The sequence below is a fragment of the Oncorhynchus tshawytscha genome, linkage group LG11 (assembly GCF_018296145.1).
Source record: "Oncorhynchus tshawytscha isolate Ot180627B linkage group LG11, Otsh_v2.0, whole genome shotgun sequence".
Taxonomy (NCBI): Eukaryota; Metazoa; Chordata; class Actinopteri; order Salmoniformes; family Salmonidae; genus Oncorhynchus; species Oncorhynchus tshawytscha.
The window spans coordinates 26,374,890-26,390,295 of record NC_056439.1 but is presented as its reverse complement, the minus strand read 5'-3'; the positions used below and the strand labels follow the sequence as shown (position 1 = coordinate 26,390,295).

Here is a 15,406-nt window from a genome sequence, read left to right as displayed (position 1 = left end):
TTATTATATATGCATAGTCACTTCTCCTCTACCTACATGTACAAATGACCTCAACTAACCTGTACCCCCGCACACTGACTCGGTACCCGTACCCCCTGTATATAGCCTCGTTATTGTTATGTTATTGTGGTACTTTGTATTATTTTTTACTTTAGTTTATTTGGTAAATATTTTCTTAACCTCTTGTTAACTGAGATGTTGGTTAAGGGCTTGTAAGTAAGCATTTCACGGTAAGGTTTAAACTTGTATTCGGCGCATGTGACAAATAAAGTTTGATTTGATTTAAAGAAAACACACAAAAGCTAAATACAATGTAAACACAAAACACATTCACAAGTTGCTGTTACACAAAACAGTGATGCTAGTGCAGAAATATGTGCCTTAAAATGACATGGTTATTTGGGGTTTATAAATCATACCTTAGTGGAGTCTGTGTACTTAATGGTGGAGTTGAGATTGACAATATGATAGGACTTCCTTCCCTTTCCACAGCACATCATCTGTCTACATACCCCTCTTGCCCTCTGCTTAAAGTGCTTCCCCACAATCACATACAGAAAAGGGTTCAGTGAGCTGTTGCTGTAGCCCAGGTAGGTAGCCAGTTGAGTGCTGATTTCTAATACATCCACCCAGCCGCAGCCAGAGATGACCTCATAGTGATACAGGGTATCCAGGAAGATGACGACCTGGTAGGGCAGCCAGCAGAGGATGAATATGGCCAGGACGATAAGCACCAGGTGGGCAGCCTTCCTCTCCGTGCCTGCCGCCGTCGTGCTCCTCATCCTGCTCGCCTGGTTGTCCCGTAGGACATTGATGATGTGGTAGCTGCAGAAGGACACAACGGGTATAGGAACCAGAAAGCCCACTATGTTGACGGTCAGGTTGTAGCGCAGCCTCCAGCCGTCGTGGGGGTATGCCATGTAGCACGCCTCCACCCCCAGTTGGGGGAAGAACTGGACGGATCGGAAGAGCAGGGCTGGGAGGCTGAGAAGAGCGCCCACCACCCAGACAACCAGACAGATCCCGCTGGCCCAGGCTGGTTTTCTTCCCCTGCCCTGGGACGACAGGGGACGTGCCAGCACCAGGTACCTGTCCACACTCACCAGCGTAAGGAACAGGACACTGCAGTAGTAGTTCATCCCAATGACAATGTTCACCAGCTGACACATAAGCTCACCAAATGGCCAGTGGAACTCCTGTATGACCGCCACCACCCAGAAGGGCAGGCAGGACACCATGAGGAGGTCTGCAGCAGCCAGGTTCCCCAGGTAGATGTCTGCCACTGTGCTGTGTCTCTTCTGGAAGCAGAACACACACAGCACAAAGGTGTTGCCCACCATTCCCAGCAGGCAGATGACAGACATGTAAACTGGCTGGATGGAGTACACCCAATTCCAGGCTGCTGTGTGGTTACACTCCATTAAAGGGTCCACCGACCAGTTTGAGACCATTTCGAGATCTGTCTGAAGAGAGATTGTGTGTGTCAATGTTGGAGCACAATTTTATATTATAAAACATCAAAAAAGCTTTTAATTATGTCAATGCTACTGAACATGTGTACCACGACTTCTCTCATTTCAAAGTAAAGTAAACTGCTACCCTCTGGTTCAAAATAAAATTAATAACTCGCTAATGGACTGGGGAGGAAGAGAATGGAAGGGCTAATATTGATATTAGTAAGAGTACACAGGCTCTGCGTGCTGTTGCCTTGTGAAGCACACCTCAGCTCTTTACATAAACCACCGTGATGTACAGTCATCTAAAAGGCTCTGCAGGCAACAGATGGTCCTTCTCTCTTATCTGGATGACATGGAGCACACTCTCTGTGGACTGACTCTGTCTACACCTCCCTCCCTCTGTACTGTAAGTCGGCACAGCTTCACTCAGTGGAATCCAGAGAGTATGTTTTCAGTCTCCCGAGAGAAGAGTAAAAGGGCATGGGGTACTCGCTGTCTACACCTCCTTCACTGTACTGTAAGTCAGCACAGCCTCAGTGGAATTCAAAAAAGTGTGTTTTCATTCTATCAAGACACGAGTAAAAGAATGGGGTACCTTACAGTGAATGGGGGAGAATATTATTGTAGGTTACTCAGTATCACTTTTTTTGACTGAGGTACCTAGGAGTACCACAATTAGTTTGACCCGGCAGCAAAATACTTTCCTCTCTGCTCCTCATCAATTACTTCACCCACACAATGGTTTCAATTTCAGTTTCAAGTTGTATTAGTCGTATGTGCAAGATAGACATGGTATACAGTGGTACAATGAAATATTTACTTGCAGGTTCCTTTTTGACAATGCAACAACAACAAGAAATAATAAAAGATATGAATATGAACATAAAGTAAATGGCTCAGTAGAATAGAATAAACATTTGAACATAAAATACAGGAAGGCACACTTTAAAGTACAATATTAACACATGTAAGAGGGGATTGGGGGGCATGTGTTTAAGTACATGTAAAAAAAAAACTAATATTTCTTGTCTCAGATATAGGAGACACTTCAGAACAAACTGATTTTATTTTGGGACTGACTATCTGTTGTTCCATGTATTGAATCTGTTATTCTATGTGTTTGTATGGGCTAATAGCAGTAAGGACAAAACATGTTTTTCATCAAATTATAGATTTTAAAAAATGTGATACTTCAAAGGGGTATTAAAATTCTCAAAACGTCTTTCTTTACTGCACTGATCCCTCCGATGCTTCCTGAAGTCAACAATCAACTCCTTTGTTTTGCTGACGTTGAGGTGGAGGTTGTTGTCCTGGCACCACAAATGCCAGTTCACTTACCTCCTCCCTATAGGCTGACTCGTCGTTGCAGTCACACCTGCTCCTGCTCTTCCTCCCCTGGCGCTCGAGGGGCATTACGCACTCAAGACACCATCAGTACGCACACCTGCCTTCCCCCCATCACACACATCAGCAATCATTGGACTCACATGGACTCAATTACTTGTGTCATTACATTCCCTATATCTGTCTGTTCCTAAACTCTGTGGTGATGTCAGTCCTGGGTCGCTGCCAATGGAACCGGGAGTGCCTACTTCTACATCGGCGTACAGATTTCCATTATCAGCAACCATCACTCCTGTGTTCCAATGGCACGTTGTGTTAGCTTATCCAAGTTGATCATTTTAAAAGGCTAATTGATCATTAGAAAACCCTTTTGCAATTATGTTAGCACAGCTGAAAACTGTTGTCTTGATTAAAGAGGCAATAAAACTGGCCTTCTTTATACTATTTGTGGTTTCAATTACAGGCTCAAAATGGTCAGAAACAAAGACCTTTGTTCTGAAACCCGTCAGTCTATTCTTGTTCTGAGAAATAAAGGCTATTCCTTTCGAGAAATTGCCAAGAACTGAAGATCTCGTACAACCAGAAAGGAAAGAGGAGTGGGATGCCCCGGTGCACAACTGAGCAAGAGGACAAGTACATTAGAGTGTCTTGTTTGAGAAACAGATGCCTCACAAGTCCTCAACTGGCAGCATCATTAAATAGTACCCGCAAAACACCAATCTCAAAGTCAACAGTGAAGAGGCGACTCCGGGATGCTGGCCTTCTAGGCAGAGTTGCAAAGAAAAAGCCATATCCTACAACAGGACAATTACCCAAAGCACAGCTCCAACCTATGCAAGAACTATTTAGGGGAGAAGCAGTCAGCTGGTATTCGGTCTATAATGGAGTGGCCAGCAGTCACCGGATCTCAACCCTATTGAACTTTTGTGGGAGCAGCTTGACCGTATGGTACGTAAGAAGTGCCCATCAAGCCAATCCAACTTGTGGGAGGAGCTTCAGGAAGCATGGGGTGAAATCTCTTCAGATTACCTCAACAAATTGACAACTAGAATGCCAAAGGTCTATGATGCCTGCTCCCGGAGGACATCCATGGCCATGAACAGGTGGAAGGGCACCCAGCAAAGCAGGAAGGTCAGGAGAACAGCCAGCACCAGCAGAGTGGCCTTCATCCCCGTGCCCTCCACCTTGAACCTCTTCATGGCCTTATTCTTCAGGGCGTGGATGAGCTGACAGGTGCAGTAGGAGATCATCGACACAGGGATGGTAATCCCCAACACAATGAGCAGCACGTCGAACACCAGTCCAAGAAGCAGGCAGTCACCTGGAAGTCCGGGAACCACTTCACCACTCTGAAGACCATGGTAGGGGTGCCCAGCAGCAGGCCATAGCCCCACACTAACAAACAGGCCAGCTTGGCATAGGAGGGACTCCTCATACTCCAGGGACTCATCGTATGCACCAATGCCACATAGCGGTCCACGCTGACCAGAGCCAAGAAATAGATACTGCTGTAGTCATTCATATTGATTCCCACGTTGACCAGGCGACACAGCAGGGGGCCGAAGGGCCAGTCGAAGCCATTGGCCACATTGACAGCCCAGAGGGGGAGGCAGGAGACCAGGAGCAGATCAGCGGCAGCCAGGTTGCTCAGGTAGATCTCTGCTACGGTGCAGGCCTTCTTATGCAGGCAGAACACCAACAGGACAAACACGTTATCCAGAATCCCCAGTACGCTGGTGGCCAGGATGTAGGCCAGTTGCATGGTGTGAAGCCAGTCCCACTCCTCAGCGTAAGGGCAGTGGCTGGTGTTGGTACTGTTGCTTCCAGTCATGTCTATGGAGCTGGAGAGAATATGTTGTGTAAATGTAACTGTGGTTGTTCAAGGAGGGGGACATGGGTATATGGCAGATAGGGGAGACCGGGGCACAATGCTACACTTTCAATCTTTTGCTTATTTATGAAAATATTATTTGATTTAGATTAATATTTTTATACAAACAACATAGATATCTCAGCTACCATTATACACTGTATCTCTGTTTCTAGGACATACCAATCGTTTACAATTCAACCGAAAGTGTCGGAAGTCAAAATGTTACAATTAACCCAGAGAATAACTGGGTTAACTGTACCACTTTCTTCAGTAGTAAAAAAATTGGTGTAATTTAAAATAAAATCAGATTTGAAACTGATACCGTAAAATTTCAATTAAACACAGTCTAAAATAGCCACTTGTCCCTTTTAATAGCCTGGCAACTACACACACTTCAGCAAATAAACACCTGCTTCAAATAAATGCTGGGGGGACTAAGTTAATTGTTTAAGAGGTTACAATGAATTACCATTCATTGTTTGAGGTTTAATGTTTGATTCATTACATTAAATAATTCAGTAACCACTCTGAAAAAAGAATGACATACATTCATTTTATCGCCAGTAAGAAACTGCTAGCCATTGGCGGCAAACAGCTAAGAACTTCTAGCTAACTGGCAAGCACAAAAACTATTCTGGGAGTACAGACCCGTAAAAATAGGCCAATTACCCTCTAGTGGTGAAAGAAAGAACAGACAAAAATGCACAGTCAAAGAGGAGAATAATTATTGTGTCAAAAGAAAAAAAAAGTTTTGAAATGGAGGCATACTAAGACAAAAGAAACGTGACACAGCGTGTAAATGATAACACATTAGTGCTAGAAATGAAGAAATGTATTAAAATGCTGGAAGTGAATGCTGGAATTAAACAATTAACTATGCAAATTTGCAAAAGTTGTGTGCATTAAGGAAATAGACGCCTAGCTCAAATAAGCACCTGTTGTGTTCAGTGATTTAAGGAAACACACGTAAGGGCTATTAATTTAAGTTTTACGGTATTTAAATGAAAATACACTAAATTGAAAAAATATGTTTTCATTTTTGGGTATGTCATATTGACAAAAACACTGAGAAGCCAAAATGTATATATTTTCATTATTATTTCACTTATAATTCACTGTATCAGAATTCAAGTGGGTCAGAAGTTCACATACACTAAGTTGACTGTGCAGTTAAACAGCTTGGAAAATTCCAGAACATTATGTCATGGCTTTAGAAGCTTCTGATAGGCTAATTGACATCATTTGAGTCAATTGGAGTTGTACCCGTGGATGTATTTCAAGGCCTACCTTCAAACTCAGTGCCTCTTTGCGTCACACTGCTCAGGAAGGAGACGCGTTCTGTCTCCTGGAGATGAACGTACTTTGGTGTGAAAAGTGCAAATCAATCCCAGAACAGCAAAGGACCTTGTGAAGATGCTGTAGGAAACAGGAACAAAAGTATCTATATTCACAGTAAAATGAGTCCTATATCGACATAACCTGAAAGGCTGCTCACTGCTCCAAAACTGCCATAAAAAAGCCAGACTACAGTTTGCAACTGCACACGGGGACAAAGATCGTACTTTTTTGAAAAATGTCCTCTGGTCTGATAAAACAAAAATAGAACTGTTTGGCCATAATGACCATCATTATGTTTGGAGGAAAAAGGGGGAGGCTTGCAAGCCGAAGAACACCATCCAACCGTGAAGCACGGGGGTGGCAGCATCATGTTGTGGGGGTGCTTTGCTGCAGGAGGGACTGGTGCACTTCACAAAATAGATAGCATCACGAGGAAGGACATTTATGTGGATATATTGAAGCAACATCTCAAGACATCAGTCAGAAAGTTAAAGCTTGGTCGCAAATGGGTCTTCCAAATGGACAATGACCCCAAGCATACTTCCAAAGTATTGGCAAAATGGCTTAAGAACAAAAAGTCAAGGTATTGGAGTGGCCATCACAAAGCCCTGACCTCAAACCTATAGAAAATTTGTTGGCAGAACTGAAAAAGCGTGTGCGAGCAAGGAGGCCTACAAACCTGACTCAGTTACACCAGCTCTGTCATGAGGAATGGGCCAAAATACACCCAACTTATTGTGGGAAGCTTATTTATGGAAGGCTACCCGAAATGTTTGACCCAAGTTAAACAATTTAAAGGCAATGCTATGTAAATTTCTGACCCACTGGGAATGTGATGAAAGTAATCAAAGCTGAAATAAATCACTCTCTAATATTATTCTGACATTTAACATTCTTAAAATCAAGTGTTGAGCCTAACTGACCTAAAACAGGGAATTTTTACTAGAATTAAATGTTAGGAATTGTGGAAAACTGAGTTTAAATGTATTTGGCTAATGTGTATGTAAACTTCCTACTTCAAGGGTATATGATTAGATACATGGGGAATATTCCAGCGGTCAATCATTTAAAAAAGAAAGGCGGCAAGAATATTTAGAAAACAAACAAAACATTGTCAGTAAAATAACAATTATTTATGGATTTAAAGGGGAACTTCACCCGCCAATTTGCCTCTTTTTTTGTCTTCCTCCTCAAGAAATGCTGGCGGGCATGACAGAAGCCAATCATGAGTTGGATTGGGAGTGTGGTTTGATGTGGGTGTTTCTTAGGTGTGTCCTTGCCACCACCAACACACACACACCTGTCAGAACCTTGCCTGCAGCTGTTTTCCCCCATCCAATCACAACAAACAACCCACTGGGCAAAAACTGGTTGAATCAACATTGTTTCCATGTCATTTCAACAAAAAAATTCTATGTGGAAAACTGATGAGATTTTTTTTTTTTAAGTCATCAACATAAGAGCATTTTGTATTTCCATTACCTAAATCCAATGACATGGTGAAATGTTTTGTTGATTTAATGTTGAATTCACATTAGTTGACAACTCAACCAAATGTAAATAAAAAATAGACGTTGAACTGGAGTCTGTGCCCAGTGGGAAACCTCCTGCAGGTTGAGTTCAATAACTGCAGGCAGATGTATGGTGAGATGCTTTGAATAGGTCAGTAGCCTCCTGAATGTATGTACGTATTATAAACAAAGTGTTTTAATAGCTTTCAAATGTAGTAGCAGGTTCATGTAGAACAAACAACCCTTTACATAATACTATAGATGCAGTGTTCTGCTAATTTAACTAAGTGACCTTTCACGTTTCATTGTCATTCCCAGCCGATACAGATACTGTGCCTATCGGCATTTTGTTAGGTGGTAAGTACCTTGGCAAACATGTCAGTGGCCATACCTTCCTGTGTGGTGTCCTGTATACAACAGTTCCCTGATCATGGTGCAGAATACACAGGGTTTCTCCCTCCCCATATTGACAGACACCATTCAATTCAATAACTTAAAAAAAATACAATTCAAGTAAAAGTTGTGTCTAGTAAAATGTTAATGCCGAGTACCAGGTCTCTCTCAATTCAGTGACATCAGTATAAAGCCTGTCTGTCAGTCTGGACATCATCTTGCAAGTCTCTGTGCTGGCTCTTTTTATTTTTCTGAGAACACATAGTCACTGTTCTATTACCAATGGCAGTTAGGATGGGTAATATCTGACACACAAACAGGTACTATGTTGATGTTTGAACAGGTCTGGCATTTGGCAAAAGCATCTGTAGTTCTCTCCATCTGTAGAAATAGGCAGAGTTGAGGAAAAGTTCATTAGTGACACATATAACGAAAAGGGTGTTGCAAATGCTGGACATTTCTGCTGTACTGTATTTTTAGTAATCCCCTTCAGTCCCATATTGTGGATGTGTTGCATGCCAGGTCTCTCTCCATCCAGAGACATCAATATCAAGCCAGTCTGTCGGTCTGAACTTCATCACATCATCTTGCAAGTCTTGAAGATCTGTCTCCATAGATGTATCTGTAAACACATACACAGGCCCTGTTCTATTACCAATGGCAGTTAGGATAGGTGATATCTGACAAACAAACATGTACTACGTTGAAATTTGAACAGGTCAGCCTAAACATACTCAATTCTGGTCTCCCCATCAACGACCGTTGGTGAGCAGGCAGGAGGTGAGGCTGGAGGTAAGGACTTTGCCAGTGCCCCCTTGATGGGCATGGCAGAGTAGCTCCTGGCCCCTCATCAAAGATACTGGTTTGTCACACACAAACACACACACACAGTGCACTGCTTACGTTATCAATGGTGGTTATTATTAACATGGTGGAACCAACCCGATTGCTGCATTCACCTTTCTATTTCACTTCCGTTCTCATGATATGTGAAGTGAGAATGGTAAACATAGCGATCAGAAGGTGAATTGGGACAAACTATGACCAGGTCAAACATCACCAACCTGATTCAAGTGTCCTTCCTGTTCCATTTATAGCAATGCTCAAAGTGAGGGCATGTCTGCGTGATGCTGAGGGTCCCCTTGTTGCATGTTCAGCTGCAAACTGAATATCTCCCAAACAACTGCAGCAGGCAATCCTTATAAACAATGCACTTCCTCATATTATGAGGTGGTGTTGACTGGGAGGGGCTGTGACAGGGTGATACAATAGACAGCCAAGTGGTAAACGGCATTTTGTTGAAAAGAAAGGACAAAGCTTTTTGATAATGCACTTCACAACCAAAATGACTATATTACTTGTATCTGCTTAGCTGGGTAATTAACCTACTAGATTATCAAACCAGGTGTTTTTTCAATACAACTTTTCACATAACACACATTGTTGATGTAGCCATCTGTGTCATCAGGGCAGTAATTTGAGTCAAGCTAATTCTAGGTCGTCACTAGTTATGACAGCCACAAAGGGATTTTTTTGTACCTATATTTAACTAGGCAAGTCAGTTAAGAACAAATTCTTATTTACAATGATGGTCTCCCAGGGAACAGTGGGTTAACTGCCTTGTTCAGGGGCAGAAGCACAGATTTGTACCTTGTCAGCTCAGGGATTCAATCCAGCAACCTTTCGGGTTACTGGCCCAACGCTCCAACCACTAGGCTACCTGCCGCCCCATAAACCACACCTATTTCTAAAATGTATCTTCTTAAAATGTGATTTTAAACCTAACCTTAACCACACTGCTAACCTTATGCCTAACCTTAAAAGTACATTTTTGTTTTCATGAATTTTTACAATAGAGGCCACGTAAGACTTTGAGGCTGTGGTAACTAGTGGAAACCCCTAATTCTATGCTTTACAGATGTAGACTGATTGTAGTTCCAGATCACAGAAGGTTGGTGGCACCTTAATTGGGGAGAACGGGCTCATGATAATGACAGGAGCGAAGTAGGTGGAATGGTATCAAATACATCCAAAAACATGGTTTCCAGGTGTTTGATGCCATCCCATTTGCTCCATTCCGACTATTATTAATAGCCGTTTTTCCCTCAGCAGCCTCCTGTGATCCAGATTGGATTAGATTCAGGCCGGTGACGCCGCTACGGTTTGTTGATCCTAGTTTACTGTATTATTTAGACTCAGACATGAGTTCGCTACTACCATAACTGCATCCATTATTTAGTTTTGGCCTAGACCATACAGAATACACTTGCATGAGCAACGAAATAACTTGCAAATCCAACTTGTAGGCTAACATTAGCTAGCTAGCTAGTCTGCCTCACTAGCATTATCAAATGATAACGTGACATAACCAGCAGTATCTAGACAATACACAAACTTGTATGCGCTATGACCTAAATTGTAATGCTAAAGTTATCTAAAACGTTAGCTAGCCTGCCTTGCTTTATCAAAAGATGTCTACCTATATAACCAGCAATAACGTTATCTAATGTTATTAGGTAAGTTATACCAGAGGTCATTATATTCCAGTATCTCTGGTTATACTCACCACCCCCGGTCGTTGCACACCAAGCTAGCCTTACTGGTGCAAACATTGGGACCGACGAACTCCTACAAGCCATTCCAGATTCTCCGGTCCTTCGGCAAAGAATGAAAACCATAGAACTTTGGCTGTGGAGTCATGGTCAATCCTTACAGGGCTTTTCAGTCTGCTTTCTTTTCAACGCATTGGGAATTATGAAACAACTGCGCCCCATTCAATGAAGGGAAGCGGAGGGGCTATTTACACATGGAACTTGGCACAAGGGGGGCATGACATAATTTTGATTAGTCACATCACAGTTTACCTATTTGGTTATGGTTTTTCCTACACCTAATGACCTGCTTTTTAAATTATATGAACAAAAAATATTCAATTTTATTTGGAACGGCAAGCCAGACAAAATTTAAAGGTCCTATTTATAAAACGAATATGAATTCGGAGGGCAGAAATTATTAAATATTAAAGCATTAGACCTCTCACATTAGACCTCTCACTAAAGGCATCAGTCATACAAAAGTTATACTTAAATCCAAACTGGTTCTCTAGTAAATTGGTAGGAATGGCCTTTTACCCTTTATTTTACCCTTCACCTGCTCACTTTCAGTTGTTTGAAAAGGAAATAATCTCCAAAATATTGTTATTTTTTAAACAAACCTTAGAATAAAAATAAAAAAATTCAGTTTAATCCACCTGAAAAGACAGAACAAATAATACAGCAAATGTTGTGGTTAAATATACTAATTGATTTTTAAAAAAAATTTTTTTTGAAGACATTTAAAAAAAAAGGTATAATTTTAGTGAATGATAACATTAACAAGACTGGTGGAGTTATGTCACACATGCAGCTAACACAGACATATGCAAATGTCTGCTCTACCCAAAATTACAACCAAATAATTGCAGCATTACCACAAAAATGGAAGAGGCAAGTAGAAGGGGGAAAAGTAAGGAACTTGTATGTCGGCCCCGCATCTTTATTTAACCAGGTAGGCAAGTTGAGAACAAGTTCTCATTTACAATTGTGACCTGGCCAAGATAAAGCCAAGTAGTTCGACACATACAACAACACAGAGTTACACATGGAGTAAATAAGCATACAGTCAATAATACAATAGAAAAATAAGTCTATATACAATGAGCAAATGAGGTGAGATAAGGGAGGTAAAGGCAAAAAAGGCCATGGTGGCGAAGTAAATACAATATAGCAAGTAAAACACTGGAATGGTAGATTTGCAGTGGAAGAATGTGCAAAGTAGAGAGAAATAATGGGGTGCAAAGGAGCAAAATAAATAAATACAGTAGGGGGAGAGGTAGTTGTTTGGGCTAAATTATAGATGTGCTATGTACAGGTGCAGTCATCTGTGCGCTTCTCTGACAGCTGGTGTTTAAAGCTAGTGAGGGAGATAAGTGTTTCCAGTTTCAGAGATTTTTGTAGTTTGTTCCAGTCATTGGCAGCAGAGAACTGGAAGGAGAGGTGGCCAAAGGAAGAATTGGTTTTGGGGTGACCAGAGAGATATACCTGCTGGAGCGCGTGCTACAGGTGGGTGCTGCTATGGTGACTAGCGAGCTGAGATAAGGGGGGACTTTACCTAGCAGGGTCTTGTAGATGACCTGGAGCCAGTGTGTTTGGCGACGAGTATGAAGCGAGGGCCAGCCAACAAGAGCGTAAAGGTCGCAGTGGTGGGTAGTATATGGGGCTTTGGTGACAAAACAGATGACACTGATAGACTGCATCCAATTTATTGAGTAGGGTATTGGAGGCTATTTTGTAAATGGCATCGCCGAAGTCGAGGATCGGTAGGATGGCCAGTTTTACAAGGGTACGTTTGGCAGCATGAGTGAAGGATGCTTTGTTGTGAAATAGGAAGCCAATTCTAGATTTAACTTTGGATTGGAGATGTTTGATGTGAGTCTGGAAGGAGAGTTTACAGTCTAACCAGACACCTAGGTATTTGTAGTTGTCCACATATTCTAAGTCAGAGCCGTCCAGAGTAGTGATGTTGGACAGACGGGCAGGTGCAGGCAGCGATCGGTTGAAGAGCATGCATTTAGTTTTACTTGTATTTAAGAGCAATTGAAGGCCATGGAAGGAGAGTTGTATGGCATTGAAGCTTGTTTGGAGGGTTGTTAACACAGTGTCCAAAGAAGGGCCAGAAGTATACAGAATGGTGTCGTCTGCGTAGAGGTGGATCAAAGACTCACCAGCAGCAAGAACGACATCATTGATGTTTACAGAGAAGAGTCGGTCCAAGAATTGAACCCTGTGCCACCCCCATAGAGACTGCCAGAGGCCCGGACAACAGGCCCTCCGATTTGACACACTGAAATAGATCAGAGAAGTAGTTGGTGAACCAGGCAATCATTTGAGAAACCAAGGCTATTGAGTCTGCCGATGAGGATGTGGTGATTGACAGAGTCGAAATCCTTGGCCAGATCAATGAATACGGCTGCACAGTATTGTTTCTTATCGATGGCGGTTAAGATATCGTTTAGGACCTTGAGCGTGGCTGAGGTACACCCATGACCAGCTCTGAAACCAGATTGCATAGCGGAGAAGGTATGGTGGGATTCGAAATGGTCGGTAATCTGTTTGGCTTTCGAAGACCTTAGAAAGGCAGGGTAGGATAGATATAGGTCTGTAGCAGTTTGGGTCAAGAGTGTCCCTCCCTTTGAACAGGGGGATGACTGCAGCTGCTTTCCAATCTTTGTGAATCTCAGACGACACGAAAGATAGGTTGAACAGGCTGGTAATAGGGGTTGCAACAATTTCGGCAGATTATTTTAGAAAGGGTCCAGATTGTCTCGCCCGGCTGATTTGTAGGGGTCCAGATTTTGCAGCTCTTTCAGAACATCAGCTGACTGGATTTGGGAGAAGGAGAAATGGGGAAGGCTTGGGCGAGTTGCTGTGGGGGGTGCAGTGCTGTTGACTGGGGTAGGGGTAGCCAGGTGGAAAGCATGGCCAGCCGTAGAAAAATGCTTATTGAAATGATCAATTATAGTGGATTTATCGGTGGTGACAGTGTTTCCTATCCTCAGTGCAGTGGGCAGCCGGGAGGAGGTGTTCTTATTCTCCATGGACTTTACAGTGTCCCAGAACGTTTTTGAGTTTGTGTTGCAGGAAGTAAATTTCTGCTTGAAAAAGCTAGCCGTGGCTTTTCTAACTGCCTGTGTATAATGGTTTCTAGCTTCCCTGCAAAGTTGCATATCACGGGGGCGGTTCGATGCTAATGCAGAACGCCATAGGATGTTTTTGTGTTGGTTAAGGGCAGTCAGGTCTGGAAAGAACCAAGGGCTATATCTGTTCCTGGTTCTAAATTTCTTGAATGGGGCATGCTTATTTAAGATGGTGAGGAAGGCATTTAAAAAAAATAACCAGGCATCCTCTACTGACGGGATGAGATCAATATCCTTCCAGGATACCCCGGCCAGGTCGATTAGAAAGGCCTGCTCGCTGAAGTGTTTCAGGGAGCGTTTGACAGTGATGAGTGGAGGTCATTTGACCACTGACCCATTACGGATGCAGGCAATGAGGCAGTGATCGCTGAGATGTTGGTTGAGCAGAGGTGTATTTAGAGGGCAAGTTGGTTAGGATGATATCTATGAGGGTGCCCGTGTTTACGGCTTTGGTGTGGTACCTGGTAGGTTCATTGATAATTTGTGTGAGATTGAGGGCATCAAGCTTAGATTGTAGGATGGCTGGGGTGTTAAGCATGTTCCAGTTTAGGTCGCCTAGCAGCACGAGCTCTGAAGATAGATGGGGGGCAATCAGTTCACAAATGGTGTCCAGAGCACAGCTGGGGGCAGAGGGTGGTCTATAGCAGGCGGCAACAGTGAGAGACTTGTTTTTAGAGAGGTGGATTTTTAAAAGTAGAAGTTCAAATTGTTTGGGTACAGACCTGGATAGTAGGACAGAACTCTGCAGGCTATCTTTGCAGTAGATTGCAACACCGCCCCTTTGGCCATTCTATTTTGTCTGAAAAAGTTGTTGTTAGGGATGGAGATTTCAGAATTTTTGATTCAGACACGGCTAGAACATCCGGGTTAAAGAGCATTAAAAGTGTTAAAGAACATAAATGGTTAAAGAAAAGTGTGATAAATAAAAACATATACCAATTAAATTTAAGGACCAAAAAACTGACAGCTGTGCCATATAAATTGCAAAATAGTTGGGAAGAGATTTTCGATGAACACATTCCATGGCACATGGTTTATGAATTGACACGCAAAACAACGCCGGATTCTAAACTTCAAATTGTTCTATTTAAATTGCTATACAAAATTCTTGCAACCAATAGAATGTTATATATATGGGGATACAATCTTCCCAGCTCTGCAGATTTTGCTGTGAGGAGGCAGAGTCATTAAATCATTTATTTTGGTATTGTCCATATGTAGCTCGTTTTTGGTCACAGGTCCAGGAATGGCTGAAGAATTGCAACATTTGCCTAGAACTAACGCAGATAGCAATACTGAGTGATTTGAAAAGCCATAGTCAATCAATCAATCAACAATAGAATAATTATTTTAGCAAAAATGTACATTTTTAATTTACAATCTGTATAAACTATGAGAATAGAAAGGTTCAGTACTTTTGTGAAGCATCACAGCACAATTGAAAAACATATGGAAAATAGAAATCCAAAATGGATGGTGTTAAGAGAGATGGGAGGGGTTGAATGGAGCTGAAGGGTGGGAATATTTACAAGATAACCAATGTAAAACATACAGGGTCTGTAAAATGTATATAGGTTCAGAAATGTTGTGAATTAGCACAGTTACAAACAGAACTCAAATTGGATGGACATCAGAAATTGAGGATGGACTAAAAACAAACTAAATATAACTATATTAAAATAGATTGTGTCTGTAAAATGTGAATAAGATGTATGAGCTGAAGATAGAAGCCTAAGTGTTTATTAGTTCACTCCAC

At 42.1% G+C, this 15,406-nt stretch overlaps 2 protein-coding genes and 1 long non-coding RNA gene across 4 annotated transcripts; all 3 read right to left on the bottom strand.

Annotated features, from left to right (window-relative positions):
- Positions 1–251: 251 nt before the first annotated feature.
- On the bottom strand, positions 252–3,145 carry LOC112261611 (B2 bradykinin receptor). Its single transcript, XM_024437069.2, has one exon. It carries the CDS (start codon positions 1,449–1,451, stop codon positions 414–416), a length of 1,038 nt encoding a protein of 345 aa, XP_024292837.1. The 5' UTR covers positions 1,452–3,145; the 3' UTR covers positions 252–413.
- A 647-nt stretch (positions 3,146–3,792) lies between these two features.
- Positions 3,793–5,814, bottom strand: LOC112261610 (B2 bradykinin receptor-like). The gene is given in 2 exon segments (XM_024437067.1): positions 3,793–4,098; positions 4,101–5,814. Coding segments are annotated over 2 exon segments (768 nt in total). The 5' UTR covers positions 4,633–5,814; the 3' UTR covers positions 3,793–3,862.
- A 1,145-nt stretch (positions 5,815–6,959) lies between these two features.
- Positions 6,960–10,924, bottom strand: LOC112262297. Of its 2 annotated transcripts, XR_002955319.2 has the most exons (4): positions 10,483–10,924; positions 8,981–9,166; positions 8,651–8,775; positions 6,960–8,538 (listed from the first exon to the last, which is right to left on the bottom strand). It is a non-coding gene; the product is annotated as an uncharacterized LOC112262297 (long non-coding RNA). The 2 variants fall into 2 exon arrangements; XR_002955318.2 differs by having other exon boundaries at positions 8,651–9,166.
- Positions 10,925–15,406: the final 4,482 nt, after the last annotated feature.

Coding starts and splice junctions, on each gene's coding strand:
- LOC112261611 (XM_024437069.2), bottom strand. CDS start 1,451: ATGGTCTCAAACTGGTCGGTGGACCCTTTAATGGAGTGTAACCACACA.